Genomic DNA, 21,772 nt, shown 5'->3' with positions numbered 1-21,772 from the left:
ATTTAAAAAAAAAAGAAGAATAAGGAACGAGATCGAGGAAAAAAATAAAACTGCAAGGGGGTAATATGCGGACCCTCGTGTGCTGCACGTCGGGGAGCCGGCATATCACTGCTTGCAGTTTAAATTTGGTGATTAAAACAGGAGCAGAGCCTTTCTGGTTGGAAATGAAGACTTATTGTTGGTAATGAAGTCAGTTTTGATTGAAAAGATTTACTTTTATGTTTTAATACTTTCAGGTCAGATTCTGATGATGACATTTTTTTTTGCAGAACAATTGCGGGAATTTAAAAAAAAATTGCAGAATCTGCTTGATTTTGTGTTCATTTTCGTGTTGTTGATTTCCTGGAGGGATGGATTGATGTGAGCCATCTTTCATTTAATCCTCAAGCCCAGAGCTGGCTGTTGTGTGCTGGTTTGTGGGTTCATACAGTCAGGTTTTTGTAAAGCGGTGACAATTTTAACTTCTATGGTTGCTCAGAATCTTCCGTTTCTGTGCATCTCTGTAGCAACATGTTTCAGGTGGAAACGCGTATATATTTATTTGGACGAGCTGGGGGAGGAGCCAGCGGTGGATCTGACTGATCTGATTGGAAACCTGGCGATACTACATCCCGCCCACCGACAGCTGTAACCTGACTGCACCACAGGCCTGTCAATCAAACAGACACGCCCCCAAAAACAGGTCTTCTTGAATCTTCTTTTCTAATGAATGAGGGATTATTTTCAGATGGACCTCCAGAAAACTAAGAAGAAGGAGTGACTTTAGCTAACAACACCGAGATAACTGATGGACACGTTTTATTCACTTTGGATTTGATGAGAGAAGTTGAATGGGAGTCTATGGAGCCGGAGGCTTTTTGGAGCCAACCTCTAGTGGCACTCGGTGGTATTGCAGCTTAAGACACTTCTGCATCGGAACCATTTTTCAGACCTGGAAGCTACGAACACTTTTATATTGAATCTGTGGCTCCTGCTGAGACATAGAAGGCATCATACAACAGTATTTACAGGCGGGGTAGTGAATAGTAATTGTGTAAAATGAGTGGATTGTCCCTTTAAAACACTTCCTGTTACTAATTCTGACTGTTGTGACACTTTAAAAGGCGAAAAAAAGCCTAATCACCTGTGAACATGGTGGAAACAGCAGAGCTGTCTGTGGGCTCCTCCATGCAGAGTGTGAGCTGCCCACTAGAGGGCAGTGAAGCACTGAGAAAACCTCTGGTCCTTGATGCGGTTCTGCTGTGTCTGGCATGTTCTGATGACTCAGCACATTGTCTGCTCACCTGTTTCTTCTTGAGGCAGGTTCACTTTTAATCTTCATGATATTTGAGCCAGTTTTAGTTATTTAACTGGTCTGCAGACCATAAAGACGAAAGATTGTTTGTTTATATGCAGATTTACAAAACAAATGAAATGCAGATCCACAAAGACTGAATGTGTGTGAGGCGCTGGTTTCTCTCACACATCGAATGTTCAGCAGGTGTACTGAATACATGTGGATGTATTTCGCTGTCTTCCCAGCTGCAGCTGTGTTATAAATAAGACTATTATCTGTAGTTATGAGCTTTCTTTAAGGACACGTGATCCTCTACATGCAGTGTATTTCATGGCCTGTTTTTACATCTTATTATCGTGTGATGAAGGACGGACTGATACTGATACAGACGTGATGAGTTTGTTGGTACAAAAACAGTTTTCTGTGTTGAAACTGACGACAGTAATCAGCCTCCATCGTCATTTTTTCATATTTAACACAAATCAGACTTCGCTTTTGATTTTTGATTCAACAGAATATTTTAAATAATAAAACAGATTAAAATGGTTAAATAGACCCTGAACACGTTATTGAGTTTTCCAACCTTCAGAGTCAATCAGTGCAAACAGATGACTTGTGTGTCTCTGTGAGATACTGGTTGTACTAATTCAAGAAAACAGTTTGAAATGTCACGATGATCCAATTCTTTGTTTTCTTTTTTTCAAATCTGTCGAGACCATTTCAAAATAATGTTTATAGAAGACACAATAAGAGAGAATAGTTGTGCAAACCTAAAAGACAAGTCTGAGACTTTTAACCTGTTTTACCAGGACCTCCTTTCTCTTTTTTTAATATTAGCCTGCAGTCTTTTCCGTGCTGCGTTCATCAGCATGCACACGGTGCAACATGCAGCGTTCACAACCACAAAACATCATTTAGATTCCAGTGGAGATCTCTGTGTTTCCACAGGTTTTCTGCATGTGTGTACTAAATGATGAACATGTGTAATGAGATTTTGACTGCATGATAACTGTCATTATTATTGTTTTTGTGATCATTATTATCAGTCATTAATGTGAAGTGCTCTCAGCGGTGCTCTAAATGATGATTAAAAGTAGTCGACAGTTTACTGGCGGTGCGTTCACGTCAGCCAGGAGTTGTCTGTACTTTAAACTCACACTGATGTCACAGCATGAGCTGGAAATGATGTTGGGAAATTATTACAAAAGTGCATTTTCTGAATGAAGTTTAAACACACATTTTTATGTTTAAAGTCATTCAAGTTAAAAACAGGACACAGACTTTGATCTGTAGAGGGATTCTGGAAGAAGATCCGTCCTCGAGGACAACCTCGTGTTCATTTTTAACGTGTGTAAAGTTATCCCACGTTGTTTTTAGATGATGACATGATCAGTTCAGTGTGATCAGCCTGTGTTTGTGGCGCCCATTGCTGAGTCTGGAAGTGGAGGAGGAGCGTCTCCATTCGTTGAATTTTGATTTTATTGTAATATTTAACAAGCTCCCGTCAGCTGTGATACTGGTACACAGCTGCGACCCTCATCTGTAACATCACGCTCACATCCTGAATTTCTGTAGAGTATTAATACAAGAACATGATGAAACCGCTCATAGCGTCAAACCGTGTGGAAAATAGATGGAAGTTACATGAAAAACCAACCAAGCGGTATTAATGTGTGTCGTGTGTCTGCAGGTATGGATGAGAGGTTATGTGTTCCCCCCAGCTAGAGGCCTCTGTCGCCCCGACCTGTGCCTCCCTCTGTGAGTATGTATCGCAGGAACGGGCTCTCGGACGGCACCAGCATCAACTCAGTCACCTCCGAGGTAACGGCACACTCCTCCTTCGCCATCCTACCGATGTGTTTGTGTTTGTCTTCAGTCCGGAGAGAGACGTCCTTCGTGTCCTGTACACTCTTTATTAGGCAGATCGTTTTTACTGCTGACCAGCTTCATCATAAAATGTTCAACTGGAAGAAACGTTGTCCTCCAGCAGTCTGGTAAACGTGCTGCTGTTGGATCCGATCCTGGATCAGCTGCTTCTTACAGTTATCATAGTGCTGCTGATTGGTCACACTGGGTTTGATATTTGTATTATTATTGTACTTTATTTGTGTTTTTAACAATATGATGTAAGAAAATAGGAGTCGTCTGTTCAAAATGTTTATCAAACATTATTTGTCAGAAAAATCATAAACATCTTCTGCAATTTGACACACGTTCAGTCTCTTTATAAATACTCTAAAAATGTATTTTTGTAAACTTGTTGTTCTATTTTTCCAACATATTCTTCATAAAAAGTCTTAAAATGAGCTTTCTTAACTCAAAACAGACTTAATAAACAGAAAACATCAGTGTTTCTAACAGATTGTCATCATTTAAAATGGGGAATATCCCAGGAACAAAACATCTGTTTTTACTCGGTGGAATCCTCGAAGCACTAAAATAACTTTTTCATTCTCACACATTTACTCAACATGCTTTTAATATTTCCATTTGACTTCAGTGTTTGTGTGTTTCCGTGCGTGATGTCGTTGTCTTCGGTCTTTCAAGTTTGCATCTGACTTCTTTCTGTTTTCATTCAATGATTCTTCACTAAAACATTCGCTGTCTTATTTCTTTGATTCGTGTAACGTTTACAACATGTTTACTGCGGTCTTCTTCTTCCTGCTGCAGGTTGAAACAGAGCGTCTGAATGGCTTCATCAGTACTGATGTGCATTAAAAGCCAAACTACCATCTGATGTTTGGAAATAGTCGACCAGTTCTTCTGTTTCACATTTAAAATCACAGCATGTTTCACTGCAGCAGGTAGAAACCTGCTCATCTTCTGTTGCTTTTGCTGTTTAGTGACGGTTGGTAAACAGCTTCTCAGTGCGTCACTGCCACCTGGTGGCAGCAGTAACAAACTACCATCAGGCTCCAGTAAAAACAGGAAATAAGACTGTACTGTTGTAAAATATTCCTTTTTTTTTTTTTTTTTTTATAACAAATTGAAGATTGACCATCCCTATTTATTATGTGTGTGTGCAACAGGTCACGGAATAATTACAGATGGAGAAAGATAACAAATCATCTGGGATCAATAAATATTCACACAAATTTCAATGAAAAGACGAGACATTTTAATGTGAAGGCTTCGCTAAACAGTAATAATAAAGTTTATTTGTAGAGCAGCTTCCATACAAGAAATGCAACTCAAAGTGCTTCACAGCAAGAAAATGACATGCAGCGTTTCACATATGAAAATATAGAAAAGCAATAAAACGCATAAAATGAAACACAAATAGAGTTCAAATATAAAGTAAAGCAATATGCATTTTAAAGGTGCGGCCGTTCAATGTGCAAGAGAGCTTATGAACACGTGAGGAACACGTGATGAGTCTCGTGTTTTCCTGCAGTGTGAACGTTTGTTTCTCCCGAGCATCACGTGCAGAAGAGAATTCAGGAGTAATTATTGAAATGCAGTCACAACATTTTAAAGTCTTCATTAAGACAGTACGGTTGTGTTTGTGGCCCCGTGTTGCATTAGATACACTGATGGTGAACTGTGCGTGCGTGTGCGTCTCTCAGGCCAGCAGCAGCTCTGACTCTCTGGATGGACCGTGTGTGGACTACGCTAAGAGCTACGATGCTGTCATCTTCGACGTGCTCAAGGTGACGCCGGAGGAGTTTGCTGTGAGTCTGCTTCCTGTTTTATTGTGTTTGTTTGTACTGAGATGGGTTTGGAACATGAACTGATGCCACATATTTATATTATATTATATTTATAATGAAGATAATGTGCATTACATCCCCTTCAAATGCATCAAATTACAAGATCCAAACATGACAGATCTCTGGAGATGTGGTGTCAGTCTGACTCCACTAGTTGTGTCGGTAAAGAGAACTCATGAACAGAAAGTAGAGAAGAGACTTCCACCTCCGCTGAGGAGCCTCCAGGTTGTCACGGTGTCGTTATCTCTTATCCTTCTTTTACTTTTAGTTTTTGATTGAAGGTATTTTTGAGTCTTTATGAAAAAAAGAAAACTAAAACAGTTTTGAGAGTAAATTTGAATAAATACTGATGTTTTTTCTCTCCTGCATATGAAAACCAGTGTGGATTGTTTCCTTGTTATTTCAGAGCCAGATCACCCTGATGGATGCTCCCGTGTTTAAAGCCATACATCCTGAGGTAAGACGAGCGTCACATGTTCAGTCTGTTCAGCTGCACCTTCACTGCACGTCATCCCCGTTAGTCTCCATACTTTTTACTGTTTTATAAAATAATGGTCAGAGGTCGTGTCCGTCCCACTGAAGGAGTCCAGTCTTCTTCACATTTAAATGTCTCCTCATGAAGCTCTTTGTCCTCGTGGTTGACATGTTCTCTATAATCCTGCTCAGCCTGTTAGTCACTGAGTTTCCCGTCACTGCTCTTCCTCCCCATCAGGCTTTGTGCACGCCGTCCAACATGGTGTCCCACCACATTCACTTTTGTAAATGTCCCTTGTTTTTGTGACGTATTTAGACAAGCGAACATTTGATCCTGTTTGAAACCTCGACAAATAAAAGTGACTTCAACAACGAGGGAAACGAGCTATCGAGGTGTCGGAGCGTCTTCTACAGGAGCTACTGGGTTGTTTCTTCTGTCTCCAAAACTGTTGATCTGGGGATGATGATATTTCAGATTAATGCTCATTGTGTCGCTTTAATTTGATATAAACTCACATGAAGCAGCTGCTGGTCGAGAGATGCTTCCTGAAGTATTTTCTGACAACACTGTCGGCGCGTGACGGCTTTCCATCGATATACAGTCTAATTTCATCTATTTTATATCAGTACACTTCACTGTCATCCCAGACAGGCGGTGTGGTCGTCCGTCGTCACTTTAAACCTCCTGCTTGATGAATTTGTGTTACTTGGACTCCCGGTGACATTGATTATTGTTCCGGATTGATGAAACGTGTTGGTTGATGTGGAGTTGGTGTGTTTTTGCAGGAGCTGGCCAGCTGTGGGTGGAACGGGAAGGAGAAACACAGTCTGGCTCCCAACGTGGTCGCGTTCACACGCAGGTTCAATCAGGTGCGTCTCTGAGACTCGTAGATGAATATTTCAGGAGGTTCGAGATTTTTGACTTTCCCACAAAATTAGTGAGTTCATGGTTTTAGTGATAATTGATCGTTTAATTAAAATATTACTGACTCACAATAGACAGTTAAAAAAACCAACTCAAAATCTCTGCAGCAGTTACAGATTTTGGTTTTATTAATCTGCTCATTCTTCCTTTTTAAAACCCATAATGCAGGGCAGCCACAGACAGGTGCAGTGTTCCGGATGACGTCCTTCCCTCCGTACACTAACAGATCGTACTCTTCTACACTCTTACTGTGTAGTGCAGGAAATAGTGTTGTTTCAGATCACACAAATGAACACATCACCGTCCAAAACATCTGCAGCTTTAAGTATTTTACCCAGAAACCACCGTGTTTTTGTGTCCTCTGTTTAACACACTCAATAAACACTAAATGTGGAGTCTTCAGCAGAGATGATCAGCAGCCTGCACAGACCCGGTCGTCTCCATTTAAACTTCACACCAACACAATGTTTTACTTTTAGGAGTCACACACACTTGCTGCTGTCTACTGATGCATAATAAAGATGAAAATATGCTCATCATAAATTGTTGCGTAATACATTTTACTGTCGGTATTGAAGGGAAACTCCAGCGTTTTCCACATTGAACTCTGTCCTCCTCAGACCAGGTATATAATATGTATATAAAGTATGTTCTTTTCATTCGTCAGGTCGGGTTAACTGAGCCTCTGATGTTTTTCCCACATCATATCCATCTCATACAGCCATTAAAGTCAGATATTTATGTGTGTGTGTTTCAGGTGAGCTTCTGGCTGGTGAGAGAGATTTTAACGGCCCAGACGCTGAAGATCAGAGCAGAGATACTCGGCCACTTCGTCAAGATAGCAAAGGTGAGTTCAGATCACCTGTTTTAATATCAATATACACATTTTCGTTATTCTGCAACTGATTCTTCTTCTTTTGTGCTTCTTTAACATTCACTGTGATTTTAGACGAGACGTTTCATTCTCTGACATTGAGTTTAATAGGAGATTCTTTATTTTGCAGGTTATAATCTGAGACTGTTGTTCTTCTAAACTCGGTTCTAAAACCTGAAACGGAAACATGCTGCTCATTGTTCATGTTCATTGTTGTCGAGTGATGTTCGCTCAGATTTGCAGTATCATAATGAAATCCCTCAGCTGACATGAATCCGTGTTCAGAGGTGGAAACTGACGAGTCGGCGGTTTAGTGCAGTTTATGGTTCACAAGAGATACTCGGGTAGTTTATTTTTTATTCTGAGTAGCATGAAGAGAGCAGAAACACTGATGGGAGGAACAGATGGGTTTCTCCTGCTGTGGTTGATCGAGGAGGAGCAGGAGCAAGAGGAGGAGCAGGAGCAGCAGGGAGGAGGAGGATGTATTGACTCTTGAAAATGAAGCTCATGTTATAAACGTGACAATAATTATCATATAACCGTGTATTAATTCATGCAGCTCGGTGGGTGTTGGGTTGATTATCTCATAATAACAATGACAGGTTGGTGGAGGATGCTGCTCCTCAGCTGCTCCTCAGCTGATCCTCTACTTTTCATGTTGTGTGTTTGTTCCAGAAACTGTTGGAGCTGAACAACCTTCATTCTCTGGTGTCGGTGGTGTCGGCTCTGCAGAGCGCTCCCATCTTCAGACTCAGCAAGACCTGGGCGGTAAGATGGGACCCCCCCGCAGAGAACGGAGGTCACATGGTGCTCAGGTCGAAGAAATCCAACGTGTTTCCTGTCTGTTGTTCCAGCTGATCAGTCGGAAGGACAAGGCCACGTTCGAGAAGTTGAACTACCTGACGTCCAAAGAGGAGAACTACACCTGCATGAGGGAGTACATCCGCTCCCTGAAGATGGTGCCCTGCATTCCTTACCTCGGTGAGTCCTCCGTCTTTCAGAGGCGTTTCAACACAACGCTGGGTGTCCATCCCACTAAGACATCACACCGTCGGCCTGTCAGCTGGCGTTCCTTTCAACACGTTTCATTTAGAAACCTTGAATAATCTGTTTAGGTCCAAGTGCTTGTGTTTGGTGCATTGTCCATGTTTGATTTGAATAGACTTCATCCAGTGTTGTGGACCGGCGGCGTCTCCTTCATGGTTGTTATTCTGCTGGGAGAGACTGTCGCTGTCCGTCAGCGCTGGTGCTGAAACGACCCTCAATCAGTGCATGGAAAGTGTCGCGCTCTGTCCTTGGTGCTGCAGCTTTGGAATGTGACTGGCAAACGTTTTTGTTTTGTTTTTCATTTAAGAAGAAGTATGCTGGACAAAGTGGCTTTACTGTTTTATAGGATAGAAGTTTGGTCTGTTGATGATTATGTGTTTATAGGATTTGACATAAAATCTATTTGTACAATTTTAAAATGACTTTTTCATTAAGGCCCATTCAGAATGCTCCGCCCCCTCTGGGAGTCTAGCTCCGCCCCCTCTGTGCTGGTAGTCTAGCTCCGCCCCTTCTGCTGATGCTGTGTTGTCACTCAGATTGTAGCAGATTAGCAGAATGGAAATTGAAGCGCAAATGAAGTGAATGTGTTCATCAATAGGACACAAACAAACAACAAACATTAGACACTGATAATTATAATAATAAGTGTTAATTTGTTGTTGAATGAGATAAGAGAAACACCAGCAGCTGTACATACTTTATTGTCTGATTACCAACATACAGACTATAAAAATACTCTTAATAAGACAGCATATATACACACAGAGTACCTACGAGGACCAGAGGACGTCCTGGATCTTCACACTCACAGGATGTTTACATGTGTTGGAGCTGTTTATACCTGAAAACCTAAAAGAAATATCCATATTAATTAATAGATGTGGTGGTGGATCTGGTAACTTTAAGGAGGAGTTAAGTTAACAAGGCGATGTTGGGGCGTGGCTCGCTAGCTCAGCATAAAGACCGGAAGCGAATGGTTCTCCTGGATCTGTACAGAAAGGTCTGTTTCATATTTGCCCAAAATGATTAAATACCAAGTTTGTACGTTGAAAGTGAAAACCTTCAGTCTCCAAACGTTGGCGTCGTTCTTCACACCTGCAGCTGCACAATAATTTGAGAGAATTTAACACTTAATAAGTGAGTAAGAACATCTCAGAGAGTCGTTCCTGCAACTTCACAGTTCACTACAAAGATGGAAAAATGGAAATGGACATGTGCGAATCATCATGTTGTGTTAGGTGATGCAGTCTTCTAGTCCACATCCTAGTTCATGACCTTCGTTTGACCAAACATGAGATGACTTTAAGAGGGAAAAGACAGGAAGTCATTCTGGCAACATTGTGTCATAATAAATAACCAGACTTTCATCTTGTAGAGATAAATTATTCATCCATAATATATATGTATTACAAGCTCCAATGATAATCAAGTACGAGTTTATTGTCAGCAGTCAGTTTGGTTCTCTGGATTTAAATTCCTTTGTTACTTTTTTCGCATTGTGTAATAATTGTGGATTTTATTCTGTATATAAAGAAATCCTATTTTCAGATTGTATTTAGTGAAGTTTCTGATGCAAATGTCAACAAATCAACAAAAGCCTGAACAGAGCAAGAGATACAAACGAGGTATGAGATCCACTTCCTGTATGCATGTTGCTGTGGCAACGTGACTTTCTGAGCTCAACAAGAACAGTTTGTCCCTTTTGAATGTAAACCAACACAAAGATGGAAGTGTGTTGTGATGCAGAGATGAACTCCCTTCGGAGGAAACGTCCAGTAGGCTGAGTTGAGTTGTGACGGACCGAGCCGTTAATGGAAGGCATTCGGGTTGGGCCGTATCATCATGGTCACTTTCTTCAGAGAATAAGCTCCGCCCCTGAACTCGGCCCAGTAGACCCCGTCCTGGTAGCGGCTGCGGTAGTGCCCGCCACGGTACCACACGCCGTTCAGGTTGGAGTGAGCACAGGCGTTGTACCACCATCCTCCCTTCTGGTAGTGGGCACAGTTACCTGGAGACACAAGGAATCGAATCAGAAGGACCGTGACAGAGGAGAACCAGTCTAGTCGATAGAACCGACTCAGACTTGGAGCTGCTTCTGGGTCGAGTTTATATCTCAGAACAGAACTGAGAAGTTTGGGGACAGACTCAGTTATCCCGTCTGCTCTGACTGTCACTCACAGCTGCTTCTTCTCTGTGAATACAGTCTGCGAACTTGGCTCGTATTAGTGTTTTCTCAGACACTCTGAAGGACCAATCAGAGACCAGCGCCGGTGGCTAACCAGTGGCCCTTCCTTCACTGGGATTCCAAAAAAATCACAGAACGTTCAGCTTGTCAAGCTGCTGGTTTTCATTAAAAGCAACTTTAAAAAATACTCAATACTCCACTGTAGTGGACCCGGTAGGTAGCAGCAGCGGTGGCCGAGTGTCGGCCGGGTTCAGTTAATGCTGATTGGTTCAAATGAACTGGAGGTCGACGCTCACTAGGAAGGAACTACTGCAAACGGTTCTGTATGGAGGGTGACAAGACTGTATTCATGGAGGGAAACTGGGTCGGGTTCACACCAGGCGACAAAGTTGGGACAAACAGCAACGACCACAGCTGGAGGCTTCATTCTCCTCCAGGTTAATTCATCCAGAAACTCAACTTCTCTGTAGAAATATTAAGCCGTTTTTAATATATTATTATAGATTTGGGCCGTCGACTACTGTACAAACCTTATATTTAAATATTAAACGGCTCAAGACATGTTTCTGTTTTGGGGAAATTCAAACCGTCTGTCTTGCTGCCTTGTACGATGTTCCCATCGCTGTCAGCCTGAATGCTGCATTTTCCCGATTCATCCATCGTTCTCAGTTTACATAGAGATCTCTATATCTCCAAGAAATGAGTGTATCACAGTCGAGCGTCTGTATCAGCTCGTCATTGTGAGTCCATAACATCCCCTTAAATACAAGCATTTATTATGTCAGATAACAGTTCGGATTTCCGTCTCTTACGCTGCGTGGCGCTCACCTGCGTAGACGTCGTGATCCCGATCCAGGGTGGTGAACTGCTTCCCATTGTGCCAGGTAAGAGAGTCTCCAGCGTTGCCATGGTACCGGCCCACTCGTAGCCGGTAGGAATCGGCCTCGGCTTCCACGCGGAAGCTCGTGTACTCGGCGAAGGTTTTGCGTCCGGTCCAGTCCTCCATGGTCACCAGCAGCTTGTAGGTGTCCTGGTTGGTGAGCCAGTAGATGTTCTCCAGGCCCAGCCAGTACTCACCATCCATGTTCCCAAAACCGTGCTTTGGAGGGAGAAAGAGTTGAACTGGTTAGGAATAATCTGTTGTTACTGGTCCTGACCAATCAGCAACCATCAGTGATGTCATCGTTGGTTTGTGAACGTTATGAAGCCTCCAGTTCATATTCTGTCCGTCACCATCTTGCTAGTTCAGAGCGGTTTGGAGCAGGAAGTGACCATTTTTGGACGAGCTGATTGGAAACCTGACGATACTACGTCCCGCCCACCGATAGCTGTAACCTGACTGCTCCACAGGCCTGTCAATCAAACAGACACGCCCCCAAAAACAGGTCTTCTTGAATCTTCTTTTCTAATGAATGAGGGATTATTTTCAGATGGACCTCCAGAAAACTAAGAAGAAGGAGTGACTTTAGCTAACAACACCGAGATAACTGATGGACACATTTTATTCACTTTGGATTTGATGAGAGAAGTTGAATGGGAGTCTATGGAGCCGGAGGCTTTTTGGAGCCGACCTCTAGTGGCACTCGCTGGTATTGCAGCTGAAGACACTTCTGCATCGGCCTCATTTATCAGGCGTCCACTTTTATAAACAATCTGTTCCCAACATGATTTAACAGGAGATGCCAGAGTGGTTCTCTGATTTTAGAAGTTACAAAACAGCAGCTTTTTTTTTTCGTCTCCTTGGTTACAGCCTTGGTCTTCCAGCAGAAATAACCACCCATGTTTTCTGAGCAGTGGTGCAACACTGGCATGATGTCCGAGCACGAGGCCAAGCAGCAGTGGCATGTGGCAGGACGTGTTTCCTCGCTGTGTCTGAATCTCTGGTTTCATTACATAACACATGGACTCAGCGGAGTGGTCACACCTTCCAGATGTGAGCGTGTAACTGGCTCAGAGAGCCGAGTTGAATCATTGACAGTGAGTTGAGGAATGATCGTGTCTAACATCACGTTGAGGATGTTTTTGGCTCCCTGCATTGACAGCAGTATTAAGACCATGTGTAGTTGCCGTGTGATGTCATCTCTGCTGATCTATAGAGATTTTCTTATGATTACTCAGATGTTACATAATTAGATGGTGTTTGGTTGCAGGTCAATCTTAGCCGGGGCGGGGTGCACGCTTTTATCCAAAATATTAAAAAAAATCCGTTTATGCGCCATTGTAGACTTTATACAGTAATTACCTGCCATAAAAATATTTTTGGAAAAGAAATGATGTTGAGTGCTTGTAATGCCTGAACTGTACCAGCCCATCTCCATTTAATGCGTTGCATGTCGTGTAGAAGGCATTTTTAACCTTACAGAACCAAACTTGAACCCTCGTTGTTACCTTGTAAGTCTCCCAGTTCCTGAAGAAGTTGACGGAGCCGTCCTGACGTCTCTGAATGACGGTCCATCCTCCGGGGTCGTGGCTCTGCTCACACCAAACCTGCATGAGGCTCTTCCCGTTGTCGGGTTTCAGCAGGTACATCCCGCTGGTGGTGTAGCCAGCGTCCAGAGCCTGCAGACAGTCTCTGAACGGTCCTGCAGACAGAAGGGAGGGAGGGAAGGACACGTATGTTCATCACTGTCATTCATTTTGATTTATTTCATTCACATGCTCTCTTCAAGGAGTATTACAGGGTAGGCAAGCGTCTCGGTCCTGACTGCATCCCTGTCATCCCAATAATGACGTTAAAACACCCTCCAGTCTAACATTGTGATTATACAACAAGTTACCAACTAAATAAAACATATAATCTACATGTGTTCATATTGTGGAGCAATTCACTCTCAAAATATAAAACTTTTTGCTAGCGTGATCTCCGTTTCCATGGATGGGGTACGACTAACAACTGGAAAACAATCAGTCCCATCAGTAGACTCTTATGTAACGTATGTAATGTCTACTACTCCAGGAAATAGTCCGACCCTTAGCAACCACCTAGCAACAGAGAGGATTTCTGGTCTCCAACTGAATAAAAACAGAACATAGAAACACTAAACTGATCAGCTAGCTCAGTCTGGGTGGAACAAAGATATCTGATGAACAAAGATATCTGATGAACAAAGATATCTGGTGAACAAAGATATCTGACGAACAAAGATATCCATGTTCTCATGTGTTTTTAACATTTTAGCTCCGTGTCATGTGTTCAAACCAAACCGGTCCAGCTAGCCTCCTCTAGGATTGTAAGTGCGTGACTATCCGTGGTGTTACAGTACGGGTGCTCGGAGCGACCAAAAAGGACCAAAAGAGACCCGACTTCACCAAATGGGTCATTTAATAGAACTAGAACAAGTAGAAACTACATTATATTATATGAAACTCTATTCTAATTCTATTTTCCCATTGAGGAGGTGGAGTGATATTTCTAGTGATGAGCAGGGTGTGATGTCATGATGATTTGTTCCTTATGTTCAGTTGACCAATCACATCTCTGGGGGCGGAGCTACTGGTTGGATAATCATCATTAACATGTACCAGCAGACACGGCGACATACAGTGGAACAGAAATGCTCATGGACAGAGTGAAGTCACTGCTGACCAGCTGTGTCTGAGCCAAACATGACAAAGTGTTTCCATTCTGTCTGCAGCAGTAAATATTACTGTGAGCTAAACCAGCAGCAGACGGTATCACATGGAAACTCAGAGACAACACGTTTAAACACTCATTAGGACCGCTGGTTACTGCTTCATTCTTTTCTTTGTCTTCCTCGGAGTCCCAGAAAGATCTCTGTTCTGTTGCATAACTGCAAGTCGTGTGTGTGTGTGTGTGTGTGTGTGTGTGTGTGTGTGTGTGTAGCTATTACAGGGTCATGGTCACATGGAAAGGGGAGTTCAAAAATGTGTCCTATTTGATATTTCCACACTGCTATTTTTGAGAACTATCGTTTATGTCTCCCCACTCCTGTCCCTCTGTCCTCCTGTCCCCCTCAGTTTAGAGGCTTTAGAAACTTATGATTTGTTTTGTTTGAAAAATAACTTTTTTGTCAGATAAATTCTGAAAACAAAAATACAACAAAGGAGTCCCTGAACTGAAATCCTCTTATCAGGCAAGAATGGGACCACATTTCACTTTCAAAACTCCAGAAACTGGTATCCTCAGTTCCCAAACGTTTACAGAGTGTTGTTAACAGAAGAGGTGATGCAGCTCAGTGGTGAACATGAACCTGGAACAACTTATTAGAGACGTGTTGCTGATTCAGAATGAGCAGATCATTTTCATGAAACAATACAATTTCTCAGTCTAACATTTCATATGTTGTCTTGGTCTATTTGTAATTAAATATGGGTTTATTTGATTTGCAAATCATTGTATTTTGTTTTTATTTACATTTTACACAGCGTCCCAACTTTTTGGAAACAGGGTTGTATGTGGATGTTGTCAGTGAGTATCGAACAGGAAGTGGTCTGAGTTTGTTTGAGTTCAGATATAAAGAGATATAAAGATGGCTGTGTGGGCGTCGACTCACCAGAGGGCTCGTCGGTGAAACTGAACGCTGCACTCGGCATCGTGGGCAGCGGCGGTGGAGCTGCTCTGACGTTCTGGTCACTCTGTATGTCGTTGGTCATCGCCCTGTGGTTGTGGCGGGTGGAGGAGGGTGGATGGAAGGGGCGGTAGCCTCCAGGAGAGAGAGCCGGCATGTGTGGAGGAGTCTGAGGGAAGGTGGGAGTCTGAGGGAAGGTGGGAGTCCGAGGAAAGGTGGGAGTCCGAGGGAAGGTGGGAGTCCGAGGAAAGGTTGGAGGCTGAGGGAAGGTGGGAGTCTGAGGAAAGGTTGGAGGCTGAGGGAAGGTGGGAGGCTGAGGGAAGGTGGGAGGCTGCGGTCGGACCTGACGGCTGCGCTCCTGCACCGCCCCCCCCGCCTGTCCCCCCTGCCTGCAGTGCTGCTCCAGCTGCACCAGCTGAGCGCTCTGGTTGCCAGTGATGTCCGACAGGTGCAGGTACTTGTGTTCCAGGTCCCGGTAGCGCGCCGCCAGCCGTCCCATCTCGTTGGTGTGGTTGAGCATGCGCGTCTCCATCTGCGACACCTCCAGAGCGTTGTCCCTCTTCCTGATGATCTCGTGCAGCAGCTGCATGTAGAGCTGCGTCACCCTGGAGTTCATGTTGCGGCTCTCTTTGCGCAGCAGCTTCACCTCGTTGATCACCCCCCCGTCCAGCTCCACCAGCTGCTGCAGCGTCTCGATCTGTGTCCGCTGCTTCTGCAGCTCGATGTTCAGCAGCTCCAGGTCCTGCTTGTTGACCCGGTTCACCAGCAGGTCCTCGGGCTCCTTGGAGTTCACACAGATGGCCCCTTTGTTTTTCTGCTGCGGGACGATGAAGGTGTAGGAACATTTGTCTGTTTGAGAGGCGCTGTAGTCCGCAGCAGCTCGTTTCTGACGGTCGGGAACGAAGAGAAACTCTCTCTCCAGGACGTCCTCGCTGGTCCCCAACTCCTGAGTGTCTCCCTGCAGAGTGGAGTCCGGTCCGGAGAGCAGCAGGAGACCCAACAGAACCTCCACAGGGAGAACCATGGTGCAGACCTGCTGCACCTGAACCTGTAGGAGAGAAGGAGAAGAGGAGAAGGAGAGGAGGAGAAGGAGAAGGGGAGAAGGGGAGATGATCAGTCAGTCATTCTCTGAGCTGTTACTGCTGAGTGGAATCAGCTGCTGTATTCAGTGTCTCTCTGTGTCCGTCCGTCCGTCTGACGATCACCGGATGTCCACAGACGACCATCACAGACGACCCAGTCCACCGACCTGCGTCTGTTAGTATTTTAGAAGACTAACAGTACAGTCAGATTAAATGTTAAAATATTCAACCTATCGGTGAAAGTCATTTATTTTCCTCCAACATCCTGCTGAACACAATTAATATTTCTATTTTAGAGAGTTGAAGACTTTGAGCCACAGACGAGAAGCGGACCGTAGAGAAACAAACAACAGTCCAGTTAAAGGAACAGGATTTGATGAAAATGTTTGAAAAAGTCATCACATGTTTCAGGTCAACATTGAAACAGGATCCGTCGGTTTTTTCTGACGTTCGCCAGGTAGTTTTCTAGCCTCAACTTCAAATTCACTCTGGTTCCTTTAGTAAAGCTGAGCTGTGTGTACTCATATATAACCAGAGTGTCTTCATGTTGGTTGGACAGTTTGATGTGTTAAACTTTCATTGACCCGCTGTGGTGACTTCTCTCATCTTTAATGTAAATATCCAAGTTCGACACTATGAATGTCTTCTCAGAGAGACTGTCTGGATGTTTGATCCATTATTGATTCCAGTTTCTCACTCCTTCACCTTCTGGCGGTCCTGATCAGAGGAACAAGTTCTCATCGAGTATAAACTCATGATGACATGATAATAACTGTTTTCTCCCCAATACTATCATATGATCAAATATACAACCAGTAGCTCCGCCCCCAGAGATCTAATTGGTCAACTGAACATCTGGAACAAATCATCATGACATCACACCCTGCTCATCACTAGAAATATCACTCCACCTCCTCAATGAGAACATAGAATTAGAATAGAGTTTTAGATAATATGTAATATAATGTAGTTTCTACTTGTTATAATTCTATTAAATGACCCATTTGGTGAAGTCGGGTCTCTTTTGGTCCTTTTTGGTCGCTCTGAGCACCCGTACCGTAACACCACGGATAGTCACGCACTTACAGTCCTAGAGGAGGCTAGCTGGACCGGTTTGGTTTGAACACATGACACGGAGCTAAAATGTTAAAAACACATGAGAACATGGATATCTTTGTTCATCAGATATCTTTGTTCATCAGATATCTTTGTTCATCAGATATCTTTGTTCATCAAATATCTTTGTTCCAACCGGACTGAGCTAGCTGAGCAGTTTAGTGTTTCTATGTTCTGTATCTATTCAGTTGGAGACTAGAAATCCTCTCTGTTGCTAGGTGGTTGCTAAGGGCGGGACTACTTCCTGGAGTAGGAAACATTGCATACGTTACATAAGAGTGTACTGATGCGTCTGATTGTTTTCCAGTTGTTAGTCATACCCCATGTGTTGCCATGGAAATGAAGATCGCACTAACAAAAAGTTTCATATTTTGAGAGTCAATAATGATATTAAAGTACTCCATCGAGTGTAATATTGCTTAATCGACAACCTGGAGGTAAAGTGTGCGGCTCAAAGTGGCCTTAAGTTGATGACATACAGTGAAAACAGAGCTCATAAGTAGAGTTGAACTCATGAGGCAGATCTGTTCCTCTGTTGTTGACTCAAAGATCCCAGTGTTGTTCTGGTGTTCTTCATGGTCACAGCTTTGGAATGTTCAGTAACAGAAAACACAACAGGAGCTTCCCCTGAGGAGATCACTGCTATCTAGGAGTTTGGTAATAGAAGTTGCTCCATCATATCATGATGGTCCAAATGTGACTCAGCTCAGGTCTGTGTTGAAACTCTTTTCACTGTTCAACTTTCTGATTTAGGTTCGCCCAAACTTTTCCAACCACAGACTGGATATAAAAGAGTTCGTAGCTTCCAGGTCTGAAAATTGGTTCCGATGCAGAAGTGTCTTCAGCTGCAATACCACCGAGTGCCACTAGAGGTCGGCTCCAAAAAGCCTCCGGCTCCATAGACTCCCATTCAACTTCTCTCATCAAATCCAAAGTGAATAAAATGTGTCCATCAGTTATCTCGGTGTTGTTAGCTAAAGTCACTCCTTCTTGTTAGTTTTCTGGAGGTCCATCTGAAAATAATCCCTCATTCATTAGAAAAGAAGATTCAAGAAGACCTGTTTTTGGGGGCGTGTCTGTTTGATTGACAGGCCTGTCAGGTTACAGGTATCTTCAGTGAGATGTACACAGGCAGGGGGCAGTAATGAGTGGAGGATATTCATTATCTGTTAAATGAGTCATCCGGTCTGTGTTTGACATGTTTCAGGTTTCAGTTAGTTTTCCAGACTGTTCAGCCTCTTTTTGTGATCAATAACAGTGATTGAAGGTCTCAGCCATTTTACGCTTCAGTCATCTATAATAGGACTTGTTGCATATGTTTGTGCCTCTTGTCCGTTAACATTAGATGTGTAATACAGTGACCCCTCGCTATAACGCGGTTCACCTTTCACGGTCTCGCTGCTTCACGGATTTGCATCGTGCATTGTGTTCTGCATTCTGATTGGCTAAACAGTCTTTCCGCTTCTTCTCTACCTGTTTGTCAATAACGTTGCGGTTTAATATGTACACGTACGTAAAACAGCTTGCCAAATTTAAGTTTGCAAATTCTCTTGCAATTTCAAGTTCTAAAACCCATAATGTCGACAAAACGTTCTGCACCGACAAAGGCAGTGGGGCGGTGCTGATCTCAGCAATTTGAAGCCTTCAGTTCGTATTGATGATTAAAATTATTATTTTACAGTACAGTAGTTATTTGTAAAAAAAAAACATTTATACAGTACTTTTATTTGTTAAACAAATGCTTGGGCCTGTAAAAAGGTTTTGTTCTTTGGTTTCAATGTATTATGGAGTATTTCATTGTATAATAATTGTAAAAAAAAAATAAAGGTTACTACTTCACGGATTTCACCTATCACGGTTTCTATTTGGAACGTAACCCTCGCGAAAAACGAGGGTTCACTGTATAGCAGTAAATAAAACTGTTGGTGTGTAATATTTCCCACTATAGAGCAATTCATTAATGGGTTGATTAATGGGTTAGTTAAATAGTTAATTAATGGGTTATTTAAAGAGTTAATTAATGGGTTAGTTAAAGATTTAATTATTGGGGTAGTTAGAGTTAATCCATAGGTTAGTTAAAGATTTAATTATTGGGGTAGTTAAATAGTTAATTCATGGGTTAATTATTAGGTTAGTTAATGGCTTAATTAATGGTTTAGTGCCACTTTGACTTATAAAAAACACTCAAACATGTTGAGTATGTAGTTAACAAAAACATCTGCTAACGTGAACGATGTCTCTGAAAAACGATGTGAGGAAAACCGTCAAGAACGATTGATTTACATAAACAAAAACTGTCTTCATGAGATCATCTGGTTCTTTAGAAGAAACATCAAAAAACACAATGCTGGATGTTTAAAGAGGTAAAAAAAAAAAAAAAGGAGCTGAAGGCTTAAAGGAAGGCCTCCTTCACTCTCAGCCACTCAGCAGGAACAGTTGCTGGTGGCTGTGACTCGTCTGCGTATCAAACACACACAGTGGACATGGTGAAGCCGTTAAGCCACAGCGGGACAAAGGACGGACACTCAGCAGATCTCAGTGTGTCTGTCCTCGTGTCTCACTGCAGCTCTCCGTTCATTATTTTTAAAAAGTCCGTCCACCTCTGAACATCAGTGGACGTGTGTCTCTGTGCAGGACGAAACTCTGCAGTGGTTTAATGTCTTTGTTGACTCAAAGTTGTTTTTGGACAGATTTAGGTTTTGCAAAGACAGTGAATACATGTTTTGGGTAGAAGCCACAGACTGTATATAAAGTAAATGGAGTTTCTGGGTCTGAAAAATGGTTCCGATGCAGAAGTGTCTTCAGCTGCAATACCAGCGAGTGCCACTAGAGGTCGTCTCCAAAAAGCCTCCGGCTCCATAGACTCCCATTCAACTTCTCTCATCAAATCCAAAGTGAATAAAATGTGTCCATCAGTTATCTCGGTGTTGTTAGCTAAAGTCACTCCTTCTTCTTAGTTTTCTGGAGGTCCATCTGAAAATAATCCCTCATTCACAGACTGTCTGTTCTGGAAACATACGCAGCTTTTAGTAACTTTTATCTCTGTGGTTCTTTCAGTTCAATAAATACATAATAAAAGATTAGAACTAAAATATTTCTATGATGTGCAGCAGGATTATTATCACAGGAAGTAAATACAGATTTATTCCTTTATCAGGTGGTGCTTAAAAAAAACATTTCTTTTCTTGCAATTTTTTTCTAATTCCTGCAATTTTATGCAAAAAACTAACTTAAAACTCCACAAATCACATTGACATTTTTGAGAAAATCGGCCACAAAATGAAACATTTGTGATCGCAACAATCACAAAAACCTCCTGGAGGGACTGACTTCAGACCAGTGAGGGTTCAGTGATGACAACTGTTTCACTGCTCTGACTCAGACGTGCTGTGGAGGACAACTTTGATGTTTAGTAGCTATAAGGACGTGACGTCCTTCAGTTGAGTGACTCAGCTGCAGTGATGAAGGTTCACAGTCAGTGTTCAGTGTGCTGCACATGAACATGTCCGGTCAGATCCTTCTTACCTCCACCTGTCTGAGTCCTTGTATTCCTTTATTTCCTGCCTGTGTGGCAGGTTTGACTCGTCTTCAGCAGTCAGTCCGTCCACATGTCCTCCGTCTGTCTGTTACTGTGACGGGAACCTCTTCATTCTGCTGTCTTCTGTAAAGAGCACAGAGGAAACGGCTCCAGCTGTGATCTGATCTCCTCTCGTCACTTCTTTTGTGTGCAGCACAGCTCTTTTCTCCCTGAAGTGATGCGTCCTGAAGGCAGAGGACAGACTTGGTCCTCCGACTGAATCTGTCTGTCCTGATCCTCCTCCCAGCCTCACGGGGACATTATTGGTTGAAGTAATTAAGCTGTGAGTCACGGCCACGCCCCCCGCCCCTCCCACTGACAGCAGAGAGAGACTACTGGCCCATGAGATGGAACCCCCCCCCCCCACCCACCACCACACACACACACACACACACACACACACACACACACACACACACACACACACACACACACACACACACACACACACACACACACACACACACACGTCTCTCCTGGAGCCAGCAGTCTGTCTGAGGGAGAGCTGAGCAGCTGCATGTGTTGCAGCGAGGTCGCAGGTCAGGACCATGTGAAGGGACAGACGGACGGACATGTTTACCTCACAGTCTTCCTGTTGTCCACTCAGCAGTAAAACACACGTTCAGGTTGTTGAAGTTGAGGTGGACTTTAGTGAAATATACAACCCCGTTTACACAAGCTGGGAGGATGCAGCGTCCATGATTTCCAAACAGAATCTCAGATTGTGATCCATCAGACCACAGGACAGTTGTCCACTTCACCTCAGTCCATCTTCAATGATCTCGGTCCAGAGAAGGCGGCGGTGTTTCTGATCATGTTTCTATCTGGTTTCTTCTTTGGAGAGTTTTAACCTGCATTTGTGGACGCAGCAATGAACTGTGTTCATAGACGATGGTTTTCAGAAGTGTTCCTGAGCCCATGCAGTGATTTCCACTCCAGAATAGTGTCTGTTTTTAATGCAGTGCTGCCTGAGGGCC

At 43.1% G+C, this 21,772-nt stretch overlaps 2 protein-coding genes across 3 annotated transcripts in view; one reads left to right on the top strand and one right to left on the bottom strand.

The window, feature by feature from the left end:
- The window catches only part of LOC138632078 (ras-specific guanine nucleotide-releasing factor RalGPS1), a 57,422-nt gene that overhangs the window by 8,303 nt on the left and 27,347 nt on the right, over nucleotides 1-21,772 (top strand). For both annotated transcript variants that reach the window (XM_069717357.1, XM_069717356.1), the window contains exons 2-8: nucleotides 2,967-3,097; nucleotides 4,843-4,947; nucleotides 5,393-5,443; nucleotides 6,247-6,330; nucleotides 7,143-7,232; nucleotides 7,935-8,027; nucleotides 8,114-8,240. In XM_069717357.1, coding sequence (XP_069573458.1) covers nucleotides 3,041-3,097; nucleotides 4,843-4,947; nucleotides 5,393-5,443; nucleotides 6,247-6,330; nucleotides 7,143-7,232; nucleotides 7,935-8,027; nucleotides 8,114-8,240 — 607 coding nt within the window. In that variant the 5' untranslated portion in view covers nucleotides 2,967-3,040. The remainder of the gene's footprint in view (nucleotides 1-2,966; nucleotides 3,098-4,842; nucleotides 4,948-5,392; nucleotides 5,444-6,246; nucleotides 6,331-7,142; nucleotides 7,233-7,934; nucleotides 8,028-8,113; nucleotides 8,241-21,772) is intronic.
- On the bottom strand, nucleotides 8,999-21,026 carry LOC138632076 (angiopoietin-related protein 2-like). Its single transcript, XM_069717355.1, has 5 exons — nucleotides 20,744-21,026; nucleotides 15,006-16,068; nucleotides 12,880-13,073; nucleotides 11,320-11,590; nucleotides 8,999-10,314 (listed from the first exon to the last, which is right to left on the bottom strand). Exons 2-5 carry the CDS (start codon nucleotides 16,042-16,044, stop codon nucleotides 10,115-10,117), a joined length of 1,704 nt encoding a protein of 567 aa, XP_069573456.1. The 5' UTR covers nucleotides 16,045-16,068; nucleotides 20,744-21,026; the 3' UTR covers nucleotides 8,999-10,114.

Source organism: Brachyistius frenatus, unplaced genomic scaffold, assembly GCF_029030835.1.
Source record: "Brachyistius frenatus isolate BFR_SWC_R1_liver_20210118 unplaced genomic scaffold, ASM2903083v1 Contig_172, whole genome shotgun sequence".
Lineage (NCBI taxonomy): Eukaryota > Metazoa > Chordata > Actinopteri > Embiotocidae > Brachyistius > Brachyistius frenatus.
Note: the sequence above shows the minus strand (reverse complement) of the source record. Positions and strands in the feature narration are given on the sequence as shown.